Source organism: Ammodytes marinus (genome assembly GCF_949987685.1).
Source record: "Ammodytes marinus genome assembly, chromosome: 11".
NCBI lineage: Eukaryota > Metazoa > Chordata > Actinopteri > Uranoscopiformes > Ammodytidae > Ammodytes > Ammodytes marinus.
Genome location: NC_137215.1, coordinates 20860644 through 20880203, shown reverse-complemented (window position 1 = coordinate 20880203; position 19560 = coordinate 20860644). Strand labels below are relative to the sequence as shown.

The window sequence follows — 19560 nt, the reverse complement described above, 5'->3', positions numbered from 1 at the left end:
GTGAGCTTTAGAAGTGCTGGTGATAGGATGATTTTGTTACATTTGGTAAATTAGCTGTAGCCTTAACCCATTTTCAGTCTTTTGCTAAGCTAACTGGCCGCTGGCTGAAACTACATAAGCTATTTACTATACTGAGTGATATCATCTATTTTATTATCTAATTCTCAGCCGGAAAGTATGTTGTATTATTTCAAATGTTAAATTATCCCTTTAAAAGTGTATCTTTAGTTAGGTTCTAATTTTTTGTGCAACCTACAGTACGTTCGTACATCAATACAACAGGTGAATCTGAGTTTAGGAGAGGGTGATTACTTTGGACCTAACTACATTTTAAATGACAACGGTTTAAATGAATACAGAAAAGTGAAAAAGACAGAAGCATCAGCCTTCCACAGCCTCAGCCAGCTACAGTACATCTGCCACCCACACCTAAAGAGAGCCCTGAGATTTTATCGTGCACAGAGCTCACGTAAACACCATGTTGAGCGTACGTGCTTAAAAAAGGTTTGTGTCCTTGAAATACTGTAAAGAAATAGATGAGATGTTAGTATAGTAATACATAGACGACCATCCAACTAACAAGGTGAATGCCCTTCCCATTCATATAGCTGTATGTTATTCAATCGAGGAAATGTGTAGCATGGACAAAGAAGTTAAAAGGACGGCATTACCTGTAATGTTCTCTGCAGAATGACATGCCCGTGATGACAGAGCACAGCATGCGCTCACAAGTGTGTGTGTGTGTGTGTGTGTGTGTGTGTGTGTGTGTGTGGGGGGGGGGGGGGGGTGGTTCTTGATACTGCTCACGGACCTTGATGGGATAAATAAATAAAAGCAGACGACAGGATGGCGAGGGTGACTCAGACCACAGGGTGTTGATTTCTGGGAAAGTGGCTCAGGAGGCTGGAAGTATGAAGACAGATGGCCACATGGTGCACCCACTCCCCTATGAGGCTTCACACACAGCAAGAAATCCATTTATGAGATGGCGCTCCGAGTGTAATGCCACAAATTTGGGTCTGATGAAGAACACAGGAGCCGCGTGCCAGCTATGGGGACTTTCAACCGTCCCTAAAAGGATTTCTAAGAGCCCAGATGTGCCGTGCATTGATTTTTAGTGTTTGTCCCTAGAGGGGCTTTTAAAGGGAAGTCTTATCGGGTTATATATAGAGTTTTACACAACATACATTTTCAGGGTGATTGTATTTTGTCAGTGCACCTGCAGCGAATACAAGCTTCAAAAACACCAAAATATTAATTAAATCAAACAATGCATTGCAATGGATTGAAGTACATACTGAAACATAATACAATAAGAATAGTCGTGGACATTTCCTGAATTACCTCCAGTTTCTGCAGCGTTATCCCTTACTCCACAACACATATTGTACTAGGCCTACTTGCTACCTTAAAGACCTACTTCACCGGTGGAAATATGAAGGTGTTTTGAACTCTGAGATCCTATGTAGTATAAATGTGCAAACATTTTTTAAATTGGTTCAACCTAGCCTGAGAAAAGGCAGAAAGAGTGTTTTATGGTCTCACTGTCTAACCCTTAATTTTACTGGTGTGACATCACACTAGTAAAAATGTAGAATTAGGATTAACAGGACAGCTGGGCCAAGGGACGACTGAGGAAAGACTAAGGGAAGAAAAACCTAATTCATTATATTATAATAGCGATTTTATAATGATAGAACTTTAAATTACCAATTACTTTGCAGATTTAGATTAATATTCAAAATATAATCAACAAATAAGATAGAATTTGTTATTTTAGGTAATGATTAGACTAACAGTGAAAGTTAACAACCATTAATGCTTGAGTAAATATAATCCAGGAATATAATATACACATGATTCTGAAATTGGTCAATCTGCATAATGAGTTCCTTTTCATTTTGGTACACTAAGTACATGTTAATGCTAATACTTAAAATAAAATCTATAATGCAGGAATTAAAGTACTTGCCACAGAGTATTTCTACACTGTTTAACTTTAAATAAAAATATCTTAATGATGTATACATACATATCTTAAAATGAAAACATGCAATCCAATTTTCTACTCAGGGACTACCTGGCGTTTGTTAACTACGCAGACAGTACATTTTGCCTGACAAAGGATTCACTGACTTTGAATTGTATTGATTTTTCTGACGGACCAGTCAGAAAAGGCTTCTTTCCATTAGGGATCAATATAGGCGTCTGGGACAGCATCTCCTATGAATGGAGTCATGATCAACCCCGATCTCAAACCCCTAGCAAAGAATAAGTTATAGTGTCTTTTTTTACATAATGTTAGAGGCATGGCTCTAGGGATTGCACGGTTGGGTTTTCTGTGTATACTGGAGTATCTCAACAATTATTAAACAAATTGCCATGAGATTTGAACATGTGGTCTCCAGAGAAGGCATTACAATGACTTTCGTGGTCCACTGTTGGTGGCACCACCAACAGTTTAACATAAGTAGTTTTGAGTGAATTTATTGAACTGGATTGCCAATAAATGTATGACTGAATACAAGAGTGGACAATACCACCATCAACCTGTGTAAAGTGCTAATAAGCAAATTTTTGCACGCTAACACGCCATACTAAGATCTGTTAATATTAGACACAAAAATGGACAAAACCCCATTAAAAGGGTAAAAGATGGTAGCAACCTCAGGAAGATAAAGAGAATAGTCCAACAAAAATTACAGTATGAAGAAGATTTCATGATACAAGTATTGGATTGTAAAACGTGTGAAAAGATGCAGGAGGATGTTGAAGAATGACAAAAATGGCGGAAAGAAGAAAAAACTGTTATGCCGTTATGTTGAGTGATGAAAATAGCTGGTGGTTTCCCCTCTATCTAATAATAGGCTACCACCTATTGCGACAGGCTCTTTCATGGAATATGATATGCCTAACATGTTTGATGCACGGCCTGATTTGTCACTCTCACCACTCACATTACACTTTAGTACGAGCCTCCCCCCGCCAAGAAAAGGAAAATCCAGATAAATGATCCACTTGTAAGCATTAAAATATATTTCAAATTCATCTCTGAAACATTCAAACCTGAAGTGACCCTTCCAGTTAAATGTGAGCAAACCCACTAAGGCAGAAAAAGAGGTTTTACAGCTCTCAAACACAAGACAGCTGGGCTGAGAAGGAGGCAGAGTGTGTCTGCTGTTTTGAGGGCTGTGTTGGCTCGAGTGAAGCCAAACTGGACACAAATCATCTGGAGCACCATCCAGAGGGGTGGGCGTGTGGGTGGGTGGGAAGGCAGAGCAGATAAAACGAATCCTAAAAAGCTCCTGGCAGCTGAATAAAACAGCCCCAAAGGCTGTCTGTCATGGCGTGGCGTTCAAGCGTTGGCCCACTCTCTCTCTCTCTCTCTCTCTCTCTCCGATTCTGGCTTTGTTCATGTCCTGGCTTCACGGTGCTTTCATCTCACTCCCTGCCTTTCCCTTAGGTGCCTGTGTAATTACTACTGACACAAAGAGGAAGAGGCAACCATGAATCCGCAAAGATCACAAAAGTAATTCATTCCTGTCCATTCAATATCTTACGATTCATCCGCCAATTTTGTGCCTTTTTCCTTCTTATTTATCTGCCATCTTGTTTGAAAAAAAGAAGAAGCCAGGTCTCAGTTAATCACCACTGCGATCACACCACCTGCACTTACTGTCACTTATCATTTAAAGTGATGCAATGAGGTCACCTTGCTTGTTTCTGTCAGTGCTGGATGTCCTCATTTCTGCACTATAAACACTTGACTGTGGATACATGAATCCTATCTCATAGCTTCTGAGGAGCTAGAAAATAGACAGACATCTCCTTCTGAATCATAAATTAATTTGTTTCTTCTCAGTCTTTTAGAGAGCCTGGTATTGACCATGGTTAGAATATATTTACAACAGCAATGAGGAGATTTGGAAGGCAGTAAACAACGTTAATGTGGGTGGTGGGTGGGTGGGCGGGTGCAGTGGGTACATGCTGTAACCGTCAGCTCTAACATCTGTCAAACAAAGGCATAAACCCTGAAACCAATATTGTATTTCTTCCCATAGCGCCATGGTGCCCATTCCCCCCCCTTCTTTCTTTATTCCTACAGAGAAATCCACACTTGCATCATGATTGCATCACCTCATACACACCTCTTTCCTGTGAGCACAAAGTGGGCACAGCAGCTGGGCTGTCAAAAGGTGTCATTTTTGCAGAAGGAATAACTGGCTGCGGAAGCTTTCGGAGGATCCTCCTGACAATGCTTTCCTCCCCTGCTGCTTTGCTGTGAACTATTGAACTCCAGATGGGGCTCACTCTTTGACATATTAAAGATTTTTACCAGGTGAGTCTGCCGTCGCGCCCTTGACCTTCAGAGCTGTGCGGCGTGCCAGTGAGTGTTTGGGGGGATTTGAGGGGGGCAAGAAGCTGACAAACGACTTTTTCCAGCTTTGCCAAGTGTCAGCGGAGGCAGGCTGTCAACAGAGAGAATGCAATATCATTTGTAGTAAATTACCAGCCCACACAAAGTGACACAAGGCAGCGTAAGTCAAGTTGTCCTGACAGTCCCTTCAGCTGCCACACAGAGCAAGGCCTGAGAACTGCACACACACACACACACACACACACACACACACACACACACACACACACACACACACACACACACACGCAAGCACGCACACACACACACGCACACACACACACACACACACCTTGCTTTCATTTTATACCAGAAATCTCCTGATGCAAGAATATTTTTTTGGGTGGCCCAATGGTGAAACAAATAGATAAAAGTGAAGTGACTTTTTATTTATTTTTATAAAAAAAATGGTGCATCTTTAAAGCGAATTACATTACAGATGAATTCCTGTAAACATACCTTGCAGTACAGGTACATTTGTATTCACAAAATTAGATTTGAGGGAACAAACCAGCACAGGGGTTTGAGACGCAAAGGCAGATAATGTACAACAACAGCTAACCAAAGAAAATCCTGTTATGTGAAAATATGATTTCCTCTACTGGAGAGGCTCTCGGTAGACGACAGACATGGTGGTATTTTTGAGGAGTAAATATCAGAATATTCGACTGATGTGAAGCAAAGTCTGTTGTCTCTGATTTATTGTGCATTGAATGGAGACCACCTGGGAGCTTTACCCAAAATGGGTTTTATGTAACTACTGTACAAGATCTTGAGTATTTTCACTACTGCTGCTACTACTACAAGTAGGCTACTAGTTTAGAATGAACCAAAACATTAAAGTTGTGGGCTGCCACATCAAAACAATAAGCAGCAACTGCAGAGCTGAGGGATAGTTCAGAGTCCGCCTATCAGTTTAACATAACATGTAGTCATTTGATCCAGGGTTCATATACAACTATTGTAAGAGCAACTTTAGTCAAAGTCAACTTATGGAAGTAATGCAGTTCAAGCACATTTTAGGAGTCATAGCAAACCAAAGGCTTCTGAGAAAAAAAAAGAGCGAATAAAACAGACTGAAATGGTAAGTAGTGATGTAAAGTTTCCACTGGTTGTAGTAAATTCTGGTCCTTTTAAACAACACTTGCAGGGTTCCTTAAGAGGAGTGGACAGTGGCAGGATGTGGTTCCAGAGAGGTGGAAAGTCCAGAGTTAAAGCCAAGTGGGGCCTCCAGTGAGGCGGCATGCAGCCATGCTCCAGTTCACTGGAGTTCACCAGAGGTTAAGTGGGCTATAACATGACAAAAGGATCTTCGGAAATATATGTACAGGCAGAAAAGATGACAACACCATCTGACTACTCATGTGGATCCTCAACTGTCATATTGATTTTGATGTCCATGGGTTGGCGATAGTTTTTTGTCTTTGCAGCGAGTATGATTCCTTAAACTCACAGAGCAGAACAAACTCTGGTTGCTGCTCCTGCAACCAGGCTGCACACACAGTAATCGTTCACTCCGACCCCTGGGACTATTGGGAGACACTCGGCTGCAGTGTTCCTGACTGGTGAGTCCATTTTACCCACGGCTACATGGTCCAGGCCACAGACTGAAGCACCGCTTCAGTGCCCACACAACTCTCAGAGGAAGTGACCTCAATACATCCAATAACCCTGCTCGCACAGGCGCGACAGCTGTGGAAGATTGGACACATACCAGGTTTCTTATCTTGAATACAGCTTAAAATAGAGAGTACATTGTTTTGGTGGCATAAATGTCAAGGGAGGAGTGATTCAAAGTTTTCTCATGCAGGCGATAATCTAAATGACATCTTCAAGTGAAAAAGAAAAAAACATCCGACAACTCTTGGGAGTTGTTTGAGCAAGCAAAATTATATTTCATCATAAAAACATTATATTTGACCATCTCATAGTAAAAAAAACATAGCCTACCCTTATTTATCTACAGCTAGCAACTACTGCTAGTAAATACAACAAAGCATGTGGCACCTAACAAGCCAAATATTTTCTAATATAAAGGAGTTCATGCATATTGGGCCTACATACATATACTGTACACATATATGATGCTAATGTTATTCCAAGGCTGTTGGATGTAGCCTACATAGCAACTGTTAGCTAACATCAACCATAAAAACTTGCTTCGATGGTAAAGTGTCATGTTGTTTTCAGTGGGTTGGGCTGCCACCGGGTGGCCAAGAAATCAATGAATAATTTTGTACTGTTTTGAATCACTTGAGTCAACAAGGAATGCTGCTAATGACATCCTCAATTGAGAGGGACCTTTTGGAGACCCTTATACAGCATGTGAGGGGAATAGCAATGTGTAAGGTCAATTACATTCTATGACACTTGCTCATTTTAGGCCACTTTGCAGTGTGGTGATTGTTGAGTGAACTTACTAAACGACAGGAGCTGTTTAGTGCTGATTCCCAGGGCCTATGAGACTGTGTGCACGAGGGCCAGGTGATTGTGTGCGATCCTGAATTTGGCTATTGTTACTGTTGTTTTCCACAGAGATGCTAATCCAGAGGCATGATTTAATGACACGCGGCTCCCTTGGTTTTGGCTCTCTCACTGTGTATACACCTCGCTCACCCACTGGCTGAGGGGGCCTGGGGTCTGCAGCCAGGCTCTGAACAGGCTGAGCTTCAAAGAGCCACAGCTCCCCCTACAGGTCACACTACAAAAGACAACAACAATCCGTGAGCTCACAGTTCAGTTCACAAACTGTTGTTTTACATCATCCCAAACCGAGCCCTAATGCACATAGGATTGGATGTTTGGGCAATATTAAGTGGATTGTTGCTTCACTTGGCCCAAAAAATGTAATGCTGTATGTTCTGTCCAAGTTGTTTTGCAGTGTTTCCTCAATGCCCATTGTTTCTCTCATAATGAGACATTCATCAAAACACAACAGTCATCAGAAAGCAAACTTGGGTCAGAGAGAATTGTGTGATATCAATGAGAAAACATTAAGAAGGCAAAACTGTGTTCAACTTTAAATTAGAATCAGAATCAGAAATTATATGGGCTAAATTATGTCTCATGCAACAGATATGCATTCAGTCAGAGAACTATGATTAGACTACATGCATGTAGCCATCTAATTTATGTTACAAGTATAAATGAAGGAAAAGTTCATGCATGTCTTGTTGTCGAATTGAGTGAGAAGTGAACCCTTGGAGAACATTCAATTCTGTATGCAAATGTATAGAACACATGATTATACATTGGATCAAAATCAATATAATTGGCCAAAAAGCTACTTTTCATCTGTAGTCCCTTTGTCTCGATGGTAAAAGGGCTTTTTAATGTCCTGTTTTCTGGCATAGCCCCAGATCAGGTATCCTTTTAATCACTAGTGTGCAACTTGAAATTAGCCTGGCACTCACTGATGAGTTGCCCGATGATCCGTTGACATTTGAAAAATCTATGATAAAAAGTATGATCTGCCAGAAGTAGATCTTTAGTTTCAAAGGATCTTAAAAAAAAGTACTAGTGAAGTTGCATGCCACCTGTAGAAAGGGCTGCTAGGTTGTCTTACAGAGTAATCAATCAATTAATCAATCAAGTTAAAACTGTAAATAAATAACAAAATGATGACCTGGATAAGCGTTATTTTATTTTCCACAAAGCAATATGACATTACTTTAAAAACATTTCATCGTTTACAGTATAAAATAGAATGTCCACTGTGTGACCCAGCACATGATTGTTTAAAACAAAGGTTAGACTGGCACACCCCGGTGACTCACTCTCCGGTAGAATGTGCACAATGTTGCAGCAGCCAAGGTTCAACTCCAGCCAGGACCCTTTGCTACATGTCTACTTCCTCTCTCTCCCCCATTTCCACACTGAGCTAAACTGTCAAATAAAGGTGACGAACACCCCACAAATATCTAAACAAAAAACAAAGGTTATACAGATGTGAATCAATGTAAAAAGGGCATTTTGAAATCATGATAGCCTTTCATTTCATGGTTACATTATAAAACCCATAACATTAAGGCCCATTTTAAGGTTGTTCAATAATTGCACGGTTTATGTTTCGACTTCCTGTCTGCATGTCAAATAGCCTTTATGCTAAACACAGAAACTCCATAGTGTGTGGCCCTGTGAAGAGCTTTCAGCAGATCTCAGGTTTAAGCGCTTTATATAATAAGTGCATTTAGTTAACTGTTTTCGTACATAATGATATTAATAACAGTATATCAAATCATTTCATTAAAGCACAGATATCGGAAGAGACATATAAATATGCTCCTATACATTACACAACCATTCAAAAGTCTGGAACCACTGTCACATGCTATTCATGTTATTCTACAGGAATAGGAGCTATTTTAACACATTATTATTATTTACATTATTTACATTTACGACAGTTTTGGCTCCAAAAGTGGAATCTTCCATTTCCCAACAATCCATTTAAAATGGAATAACAGTCCAAATGACCCTCGAACCATAATGTATATACAGTATATGTGCTAACTGAAACATTAACCCTTTCCTGTTTAAATTTGCACATATTTTGATGCTAAGCTAACATTTTATTTGACCAATGACTGGTGATTTCTTCTATTCTTACTTAACTGTCTTTCTGCCCTTGAACCTTTGCAAAGCGTACGTGTTCCTGTGTACTTAAATATTACTTTTTTGCAGAACACTTCATAAAATGACATCCATTTGTAAAGAGGACTTTCTAAACCTAAAGACATGAAAGATTATTCACAAATACAGAGTAGTCCTCCTAGTCATCTGACTGCAGCGAATCAAGCTTTTGTGGCAAGAGATTCTTCAATTGTGGTGTATCAAAATCCCTTATGATAATCAGATAGTTGCATTTTCTCCATGCTTATTTTGCCCTTTGAAAAGCTGAGCCCACTTTTCAAGCTCTGCCTTCACTGCACTTGCTTCAGGTCGGTCTTCTGGCTTCTTACACAGCATTGATTCAATGATTCCATACTGTAAAAATACACACGAACAATCAAGTCCTATATAAAATCCAATCTTATCTAGCTACATATTCTCCTATAGCATTAATTATGAGTAATAAGAATGCAATAATATAGCATATAATAGTTACGTTTTCTGGGATGAGTACTTTTACTTGAAAAACTTTAAGTACATTTTCCTGATTACACGCTGTGGGAAATAATGTTTCATTCGGCAAGTAAATGAGCGAGGATAATGAGAATATGGTAAAATACCTCTTTGGGAAAAGTCATCGCAAACTCTTTGGGGAGCTTCTGCTGTCTGGCATTTAAGAAAACCTGGTATTCATGCAAGGATAAAAGGATGAAATAACTTGTTAGTTAGCCTGAAATAAAAAAAATAAAATTAAACATGATTTAATCAGTCCAACAATAACACATAATGTTACAATCTGTTTATGACTCACCACTCCTCTTTCGTGGCCAGAGGATACTTTCCAAAGGAGTTCCAAGTATATCAAACCCAGAGGAAATATGTCCACCTTTCGGTCATAGCTCTTCTCCTTCTCCTGTGATGGAATAAAGAAACAGAGTTGAAAAGACACTTCAGCAGCTTAATGTTTTCCTTGCATTTATCATTGTGATCAATTAACTAGTTATGCTCATTAAGGTAAGCTTTTACTGCTTAAAATAATGTTGTGTTGGCATTGATGTTGTGAAACATTTAATGTAAACTATTTGAGTTTGCAGCTCTCACTGCCAATAGTGTAACAAGGTGAGGCTGGGCTTCAGGAAATCTAGGATCATCAATAAAGGTGAAGTCAGCAATTCTGGAGAAAGCTTGTTGTCAAAACATTTTTGGGCAAAATTGGTGAATGTCTCTTCTACGGTTCATACTGTATGTGTGCTGAATAAAAATTCATTGTTAATACACAACCTAGGCTCTGTAAACGGGCATGTTGCTAGACACAAAGTGCCCCCTTTGTTTACATACCCTTTGTTTACATACCAATTTTACATAGCATAGGCTGTGTATTCTTACAATATTGGCAATGGAGCTTGAGTTTGTTTCCGGTATATAAATGTTTATGTCACCTGGGCTAGAGAGGAGACAGGGTCAGTACTGACATCATACAGACGGGGTGCCGGTGCTGCGTGTCAGAGAGAGCTGTTAGCATGCGATGGCTGTGGTCCAGTGGTGAGTACCTTACACCAGCCCCCTAGATAGGTAAGATCGCACTCACCCAGGGAAGCTCAGGTCCATGTTTCAAGTCTAATGCATCACGCAAGGAGATACGCTAGGTTACGGGCTCGCTAACTGAGTGAGAACGAGTCCGGTAAGTGTAGCAGCCTAACAGCACTAACACCAAGTTAGCGGATCGTGAGGAGATATTCACTGAATTTGACTAAATGTTGTAATAGCGTTCTACCGAATCGCTGACTCCACTTTAAGTATGGTAGTCATGAATATTAAGAGATGGTGTGCCTAAGCCCATGAGTAAAATATACACAATGATACAAAATAATTACAATTCATGTCAGTATATACCAGTGTTTCTCAATACTCGTCTGGAGCACCACTTGTCCTCCACGTTTAATTGGTTTCTCCAAATCCAACACAACATGACACTTTTAATGACTTCTGCACTCTCAAAATGATTCAACCCCCTTAATAGAATCCCATATAAGTCCTGTGTTGTCTCAATCACACCAGGGTTCCTTAGTTGCATCAAGTGTGCTTGAGATGGAATACATCAAATACTTGCATCAACTGCATATTAAAAATGTGGCTAATTCGAGAGAATTGTCCATAAAATTAAGAGAAGAGATCATTGCCTTGGCACTAACAAGGGAAAGGGATACAAAAAGATAGCAAAGGTACTAAATGTTCCTAGTGATATAGTTGAAAGTATAATTTGCAAGTTCAAAGGTTAAGGAACAGTGGCACTGGATGAGGCAGGAGGAAGAAGCTTCAACAGCTACCAACAGATTCCTGAAGAGGCAGGTGGTCAAAAACCCTTGAGTGACTGCAGACCTGCTCCAAGATGTGGTGGTAGCAGGCACTTATGTTTCAGTTTGCACAGTAAGACGCATACTAAACGCAGAAGGCCTCCATGCCTGAATACCAAGACGTACACCACTATTGACCAAAAAGCACACAAAGAGTCTGCTTCAATATGCTTAAAACCACAGAAATAAGCCGAAGAGGTTATGGGATCCTGTTCTGTATAGCGATGAAACAAAACTTGAGCTTTTCGGGCCTATGGATCAGTGGTATGCCTGGAGGATGAAGAATGAAGCATCTGCTGAAAAGAACACCCTGCCTATAGTGCACCATGGCAGGTGCTCTGGGGGTGCTTTGCTTCCTTTGGCACTGCACAAACTTCAGTGTGTGGAGGGCAAGATGGTATCATCAAATATCAGGAAATCTTAGGAGACAATGTCATGCCGTCTGTGAGGAAGCTGAAGCTTGGGCGTCATTGGACCTTCTAACAGGACAATGATCCCAAGCATACCTCAAAGTCCACCAAGGCTTGGTTTCAGAAGAAGTCCTGGAAGATTCTAGAGTAGTCATCACAGTCGCCTGACTTGAATCCCATAGAAAATCTGTGGTGGGATTTGAAGTAGGCTGTTGCAGCACGGAAACCAAAGGATTCAGGTGAATTGGAGGCCATTGCTGAAGGCGCTAAGATTCTTCAGGAACGATGCCAGAAGCTGGTGACTGGCTATGCATCCCGTTTGCAACAGGTCATAAAAGGAAAGAGGTGCTCTACTAACAATAATAAAGTGCAGAAGACATTAAAAGTGACATTTTGTCTAGGATTTGGAGAAACCACTTGTGCAATTATTTATGTTGAGCTATTGAATTGTTCATTGCAAACAAAAAGCTTAAAGTTTGTAAATTTGCCAATAAACCTAATTTGCAATGGGGGTTGAATAATTTGGATTTGCAACTGTATAAAGAGTTCCCTCAGTGAGAATCGTCTAGTCCTACACCGATTTCCAAAGGAGTAGATTCACAAATGGGCGGTGCTTTTTAAAGATGATTTTAATCCCAAAATCTGAACATAACCTTTTCAGAGCAGGTTAGCCATGCAGCGTCAGTTACCATGATGATAAAGCCAGGTTAAAAGAGAGCCACCTTGTGACAAACTCAACATACATCGCTAACCTGTTAACCTCACTTCATAGTACACCCCACAGAGAAGGTTTGAGAAACGCTGGTATAAGTCATCTCACTTGTTCAGGGGCCCTGTAGCTTCTGGTTCCTGTGTTCACTGTTCTTTCCATCAAAGCATCATCTCTGGTGACCAGACCAAAGTCCCCAATCTTCACTTGGCCATCCAGTCGAAACAGGATGTTTTCAGGCTAACCAATGAAAAGCAAGAAACAGACATTCAGTGCGGTTACATGGGACAACTAGATTGGATTAAGACATATACCGAATTTGCCACTCGAACGGACCGCGTCACTTGTCTGAGTATACATGGCCTTTCAAAGATTCGATAAATGGCCGGAGCATGGCTGACTTCGCTACGCTAGGTGGCGCTGTAGCCCTTTCAACAAGTGGTTATAGAGCCATGTCTGGTTCCTTTCCAGCAACAAGACTACTATTTATTACGTCATCTCCTTCCACTTCCGTGTGAAATCCCCAGGGAACCCAGGGAACTCTTGAGCAAGCGCAGAACGCAATCTCCGATATGTGATCCTTTATACATGCAGGTAGAATGCCGACTATGAATGAGTTATCTAGGTGTTCTTATCCGACTTCACTTGTCCGTTAATGTGCCGATTTGTGTGCGAAGTAGATTGGACAAAGGTGTTTACATGCATTTTACAAGTCCTGTTGAGATCTTATTCGTTTATTTACCCGATTATGAGTCTGCATGTAACCGCACTGATTGAAAAAAAATAAACATCCATCTCCTTGTGTAATATAGCCAGGCATTCCCAGACCTGCCACTAGGCGCTGGCAAATTACATTTGCTGCACCTGTTGGTCTGGACACTCTCCGTTGAAGCTTTTTCAAAAAGACCAGAAATCCGGGCTCACGTTTTAATTGGTTCTATCTAATATGGGCGCGCCAGAGCCCCTTGTATGGTACTCTGGGGAGGACGTAACCGGATGACGACAGTGAAGTGCATGCGACGTCGAAGCCGTGATAGTAAACATCACAGATGGCTGCGGATATGTTGTGTGAGTTTGAGACTGCTTTGGCCTCGACCCTTTACGATTTGGAAGACGGCACTCAAATCTTTCATTAGCAAGTAAGTGGAATGTTCTGTTTTGCCGACCGACCACGGCAAACGTTTAATTTAACAGTTTAACAGCTGTTCGCTAAACGAACAGGGCTTACGTCACCTTGTGCATCGCTCTGATTGGTTGTAGTGCTATCCAACTGCGTGCAGTGGCATTTGAAATGCACGAGTAGGAGCCGCCCTTGAGCTGGAAATTACTATTGATCGTGGCCAGACCCTCTATCGTTCAAGATATCAGGGTCTGGATTTCCAGGCTATGTGTAATAGGCAGTTAGACATGAACTGGTGAGCTTGAAATGGATTTATATCTATACCTGTGTTCCAGAAACCAGCATCACATCCAAACAGTGAGCGTGAGACATTCATTAAAAATAGCTGTTCTGTTCAATTTCATTAGATGAATACTAAACTAATTGCCTCTGAAGGGCTTCACTGCTGGTTTACGAAAGGATCTGGGGTAGACAGATGGAGGACATATGAAATGCTAATACATCTAAATGTATATACTATTATATATATATATTTAGCTTATCGATCAGCTTTGCCTTAACCAGGCACTGTAACAACAAGTCTCACCTTAAGGTCCCGGTGGATGTGTCTCATGGAGTGAATATATTCAACTCCACTAAGTATTTGTTGAACAATGCTTAGACTTTCTTGTCTTCTCTTGGAGTCTTGCAAAGACTGTGAGTTCTTGTCATCAATCCACTGTCTGAGTGTCTTGGTGTCACATAGCTCCATCTGAATATAGAGGTACTTTGCAGATGAATTATATGGAGACCTAGGAAAGTAAGAAGATGGTTGAATATAAGACTATTGTTGAATTCCTCTCCTTAAGAGATTCACTACCTGTCTGTACTGTGTGTGTATGGACAGTGAATATCTCCTCACAATCTGCTACCTGTCGGGACTGAGTCAGCACACACAGGTAGCAGATCGTGAGTAGATATTCACTGATTTTGACAACAAGCGTTCTACAGACTGACTCCACCTTTATCTTGAAATAAAAAGTAAAGACTTAACGGAAGTACATGGGACTTACTTAGAAGAGCTGCCACTGCCAGCTGAAACGTCCAATTGGTATCCTGAATTCTCAAACCAATATGTGTAGTATCTAACGATATTAGGATGTAGGAGGTCTGATAATGTCTCCACCTCTCGAAGAGATTTACTAATCCAAAGGAGAACAAGAAAATGAATCAGGAAACTAAGTATTTGAACATATACTATATATTAGAACGTTACCAGAGCATACTTACTCTTCACAGCAGGCAACCTTTACAGCGTAAAACTTGTCCAGCAGTTTCTCTCTTGCTTTGTAAACAGAACCATAGCTTCCGCTTCCCAGACGGCTTGTGGAATCAAAGTCTGACGTAAAACTGCATAGAAATATTGTTCAGGCTAAAAGTTAAATAACATAACTTCTTGATTGTACATCAAACATTAGGTAAAGATATTTAAGACCATATCAGTGTTAAACAAACAAGCAACATTGCAAATAGATGTTTCCTTTTTCATACCTTTTATGGTTGAATATCTGATTCTGAGTATTTCCCATATTCTTGTTTTTGACAGCAAGCTAAGGAAATAGAGAATAAAAACAATTTGAAAGTTGAATGAGGAGATACAACAGGATGTTTGCCACATGATGACACAACTTAGTAGTAATTGTGTGAGTGACTACTTTCATAGTTGGGGGGAGAGATGATATGAAGTCATAGGTATTGCATTTACAGAGATTTGCAGTTGACAAAACAAACGTTCTTGCTCTTATAACACTTACTCTGTTGCTATATCCACACACAGAGTACGCAGAATAAAAAGGGTGAATTTTTCTGTTAACGATCACAGTTTTTAAGATTGTTATAGAAAGTGCAAACCTGATCCTTGGATGAATCTGTGAATACCCCCGAGGAAGGTGAACCAGAAGACTCCCTAGGAGAACATAAGACTCATGTGTACAGCTCTTTCAGCATTAAACTCAACAATCTGTATTAATATTAGTGTCAATGAATGGCTTACAGTGAAGATGATGTTGATGATGTTGTGCTCTCTGACGTGTTTTGTGATGATCGTGAACCCCTAAGGGAATACAATAAGATACACGAATAAAATTTCCTCAGAATATAACTCTATGGCCTGCTCCCCTACTACCGACAATAAGGGCCTTACGGTGGTGAACCATCTTCGGACACTGTTGATCTGACGGACACCTACAATGCACAGAAGAGGTATGTAACATAATGTTATATATACGTATAATCACTAAACATTACATTTCCATTCAGTTGAACCATTACATTCAGAAATAACTAGGTTGAGATATGTTTCCACCGGTTCGTGTAAGAAAATATAGCCTGGCGTAATCTTTTCTCGTCATGGTGACCCAACAACATTAAATAAACAAAGACAAGTGTAAATAGCATTAAAGGATCACTCCAACTATCATAAAAGTCACTTTATGACAGGACTGTTGTATTAAGACTGCTTTTGTTTTGTCTCTGCATACCTAATAATCTGGCAACTGAGTACATGTCATGAAATAAAGCCAGTAAAAAGTATGAAATACCTTGCTGTTCCAGTCCGACTGATCTTGAAGAGCATCCCAGGCGAGCTGAGCTGCATTTTGTTTGGCAACCTTGATACTCTTACCCTCACCCACAGGGTACTCTTTATCTTCAATCACTACTTTGTAGAAAAACCTGTGTAGGATATATTTAGATCATTGTGTTCACATTTTATTATTGTTTATAAGTACATTGATCAAAATTTAGTATAGAATGTCTGTTTAGGTTACAAAGGTTCAGGTTCATACTCACTGAGGGTCATGAGATGGACCACATTTCCTCTCTTCAATAAATTTGTGGTTGGTTTTTGTTTTCTGACAGTAGTGGTTGAGAAGTCCAATGTAATTTGTCTCTGTAAAACTGTTGTCAGATTTCACACTTTTGGCTCCCATTTTAGTACTGAAATGAACAAGTAACATTTCAAACTGATGTAGACATAAAAACATTTTACATTGCACTGCTGTTGTCATTTACTCACCTGATATCAGTGAGATTTCGATTTGGGGATGATGTGGTAGAAGCATCTGCTGCATTTTCTATCTGTCAAGACATTAACCAAATATACATCAAGGAGACATAATGGTAATGACATGAATGATAATTAGTTTTCATCTTTTACATTAAAAATGTTTCAAATATTATTAAGTATTTAATTTAATTTTCATCTTAGTCAAACCACTTTAATGTTAATCATGTTACACCACAGATATGGGGCTAAACTAAACGTTCTTGTTCTTACAGTGCTGCTACTAGTGTGCAGCAGTCTTTACATATTAGAAGTGTGTATTTTTGCATAACCTACTAAAGAGCTTTTATGAATATAAGAGAACAGACCTGAGCAATGGAAGGGTTTGATGATGATGATTCATGGGAATCCCTAGGGGAAATACAATAGGACACATGAATACAACTTCCTCAGTATTTATCTCCATGGCCTAATCCCCTACTAATGACAATATGAGCCTTACCGTGGTGAACCGTCTTTGGACACTGTTGATCCCTCAGACATCTAAAATGCATAGAAAAGGTGTGAAACTTAGAGTAAGATATAAGATAAGAAGATATAATTACTTGACATTACATTTCCATTCTGTGGAATTATTACATTCAGAAGTAGCTAGGGATGAGATCTACTTCCACCTGTTAGTGTAAGTAAGTCAATATTGCTAACTACAGCATGGTGTAATCTTTTTCTCGTCCTGGTGGCTCAAAAACATTAAATAAACAAACAAACAGAGTCAAGTTTTGAATGGGCTTTTTAAAAATAAAACCATGTGAGCTTTGGTGAAAATAGACCCTGTCATCAGTACATTTTGGGGCTGAGTAAAAGCATCAAAGCACCACTACAACTATCCTGGAAGTAGGCTTTATGGCAGTAGGCCTACTGTTGTAATAGACTGTGTTTGTTTTTGCACACATAATACTGAGTGTACATGTCATGAAATAAAGGAGTAAAAATTAAGAAACACCTTGCTGTTCCAGTCTGACTGTTCTTGAAGAGCATTCCAGGCGAGCTGAGCTGCATTTTGTTTGGCTATCTTGGCAGTCGTACCCTCACCCACAGGGTAGGCTTTGTCTTTAATCACCACTTTGTAGAAAAACCTGTATAGGAAATATTTAGATCCTCGTGTTCAAATGTTAGTGCCTGTTGTGGTTACAAAGGTTCAGGTTCATACTCACTTAAAGTCGTGAGATGGACCACATCTTCTCTCTTCAATAATATTGTGGGCAGTTTTTGTTTTCTGACAGTAGTCGTTGAGAAGTCCAATGTAATTTGTCTCTGTGTTGTCCGAGTTCACACTGATGGCTCCCATCTTATTACTGTAATGAACAAGTAACATTTCAAACTGACAAAGACATGAAAACATTTTAAATTGCACTGCTGTTGTCATTTACTCACCTGATATCGGAGAGATTTCGATTTAAATCCTTCTCTTGATTCAGCTTTTCATCTGCAGTCTTGACAATAAAACAGTAAGATCTTGAGATGGTTCAAACAGTGGACTGTGTCCTTCTGAGCATGTGACAGACAACTTCATGTAAGTCTTTAGGCCTATGATAGAACCAATGTATAACACAAAGCCTACCTCTGTAGTTTTACTGCCACATATCATATCATATACAAGCTTGGCTGCTTCCTCCTTAGCTTCCCTCTTTGTTTCACCAGTGACAGCTGGATATTCCTTATCACCAACCAAGAACCTGCAGCAGCTAGTAACATAACTTTTTTTATTTAATACACCTTGAAATTGTCACAGAGTAGCTAAGAATATGGATGAAGCTAGGAAGCTTACAGGATAGCATTGTTGGGCCCCAGTCTTGTTGACTCCACAGCCTTGATGATCACCCTGTTCTTGTTGCCGTATTCATTGAGCCAACATATATAGTTGATGTCACTTGTACTTGTCTGATGAACGGATGCTGTAGAAGCTTCTGGTGCAATTTCTCTCTGTAAAGACAATAACAAATATACATCAAAGAGATATATATGCCATGAATTGTTCGTCTAATTTATATACAATTCAACATGCTCTGGTTGAGCAAAGAGGAACAATAATATTACTGAGGCCACTGAGTCTTGATGTTCGTTCTCCAACAAGCATGTTAGGGCATTTTTAGCTGCATTTTGTTTGGCTTCCTTCTTGGTCTTCCCCACACCATTGGAATACTCTTTACCACTGACGACGGCCCTCTGGGTGAATCTGTGAAGAAATTGGAAAAAAATGTGTTTATACAGAGACTATATAAAAGAGTTAGTGGGGTTGTGGTGCACTGCCATATTCAGCCTCTAGGAGGTGATAATCATCCATTTTGAGACAGCTGTTGGACTCTATCAGGAGTCAGTACATAAGCACACACTTGAATGAGTATAACATTCGTAAGCTGAAAATGTAACAGAGTATAGCCAACATTAATACGAACAATGTCAAACGAAAATGTTCCCTTGTGCAGTAGTCTTAATCCTTATGGGCCTACAATTTATTCGAAAATATATCACCTTTGAGTAAACCACCACAACCTTAGTCATCATGTAGGAGTATGACAACCAGTAGAAGACACTCACTCTCAAAAGCACTCCTATTCTATGCCAGAATAAAGCGGCAGGTGACATTAAATAGCCTAATTGAACTCACGTTTTGATATGGTCAGCTCCAACAGAACCAAGGTCCTGATATTTCAGCTCAGATTGCGTTCTCTGCGCAAATTCATTCAGTCTTGCAACGTAGTTTGTTGTTTCCATCATAAACGACAAAGCTGTCGGTACAAAGGTCACAATTTCTCTCCGATCCCTTCGCGTCTTGTCTCTTCTCCGTGTCCTACACGTATCCGAGCTCAGTTTCGATTCCGCTGGCTTTAAGTAC

The 19560-nt window shown here is 40.0% G+C and overlaps 1 protein-coding gene across 1 annotated transcript; it reads right to left on the bottom strand.

The window, feature by feature from the left end:
- Window positions 1-8049: 8049 nt before the first annotated feature.
- LOC307257175 (interferon-induced, double-stranded RNA-activated protein kinase-like) lies at window positions 8050-19556 on the bottom strand. The gene is made up of 23 exons (XM_080036323.1): window positions 19333-19556; window positions 18762-18900; window positions 18493-18647; window positions 18286-18409; window positions 18099-18157; window positions 17879-18019; window positions 17668-17800; window positions 17167-17207; window positions 17033-17075; window positions 16677-16738; window positions 16451-16597; window positions 16201-16333; window positions 15804-15844; window positions 15654-15713; window positions 15512-15566; window positions 15152-15210; window positions 14891-15010; window positions 14674-14802; window positions 14208-14412; window positions 12613-12741; window positions 9840-9941; window positions 9649-9711; window positions 8050-9403 (listed from the first exon to the last, which is right to left on the bottom strand). The coding sequence occupies exons 1-23, from the start codon at window positions 19440-19442 to the stop codon at window positions 9269-9271; spliced, it is 2385 nt and encodes a 794-aa protein (XP_079892449.1). The 5' UTR covers window positions 19443-19556; the 3' UTR covers window positions 8050-9268.
- Between the last annotated feature and the right edge of the window lie 4 nt (window positions 19557-19560).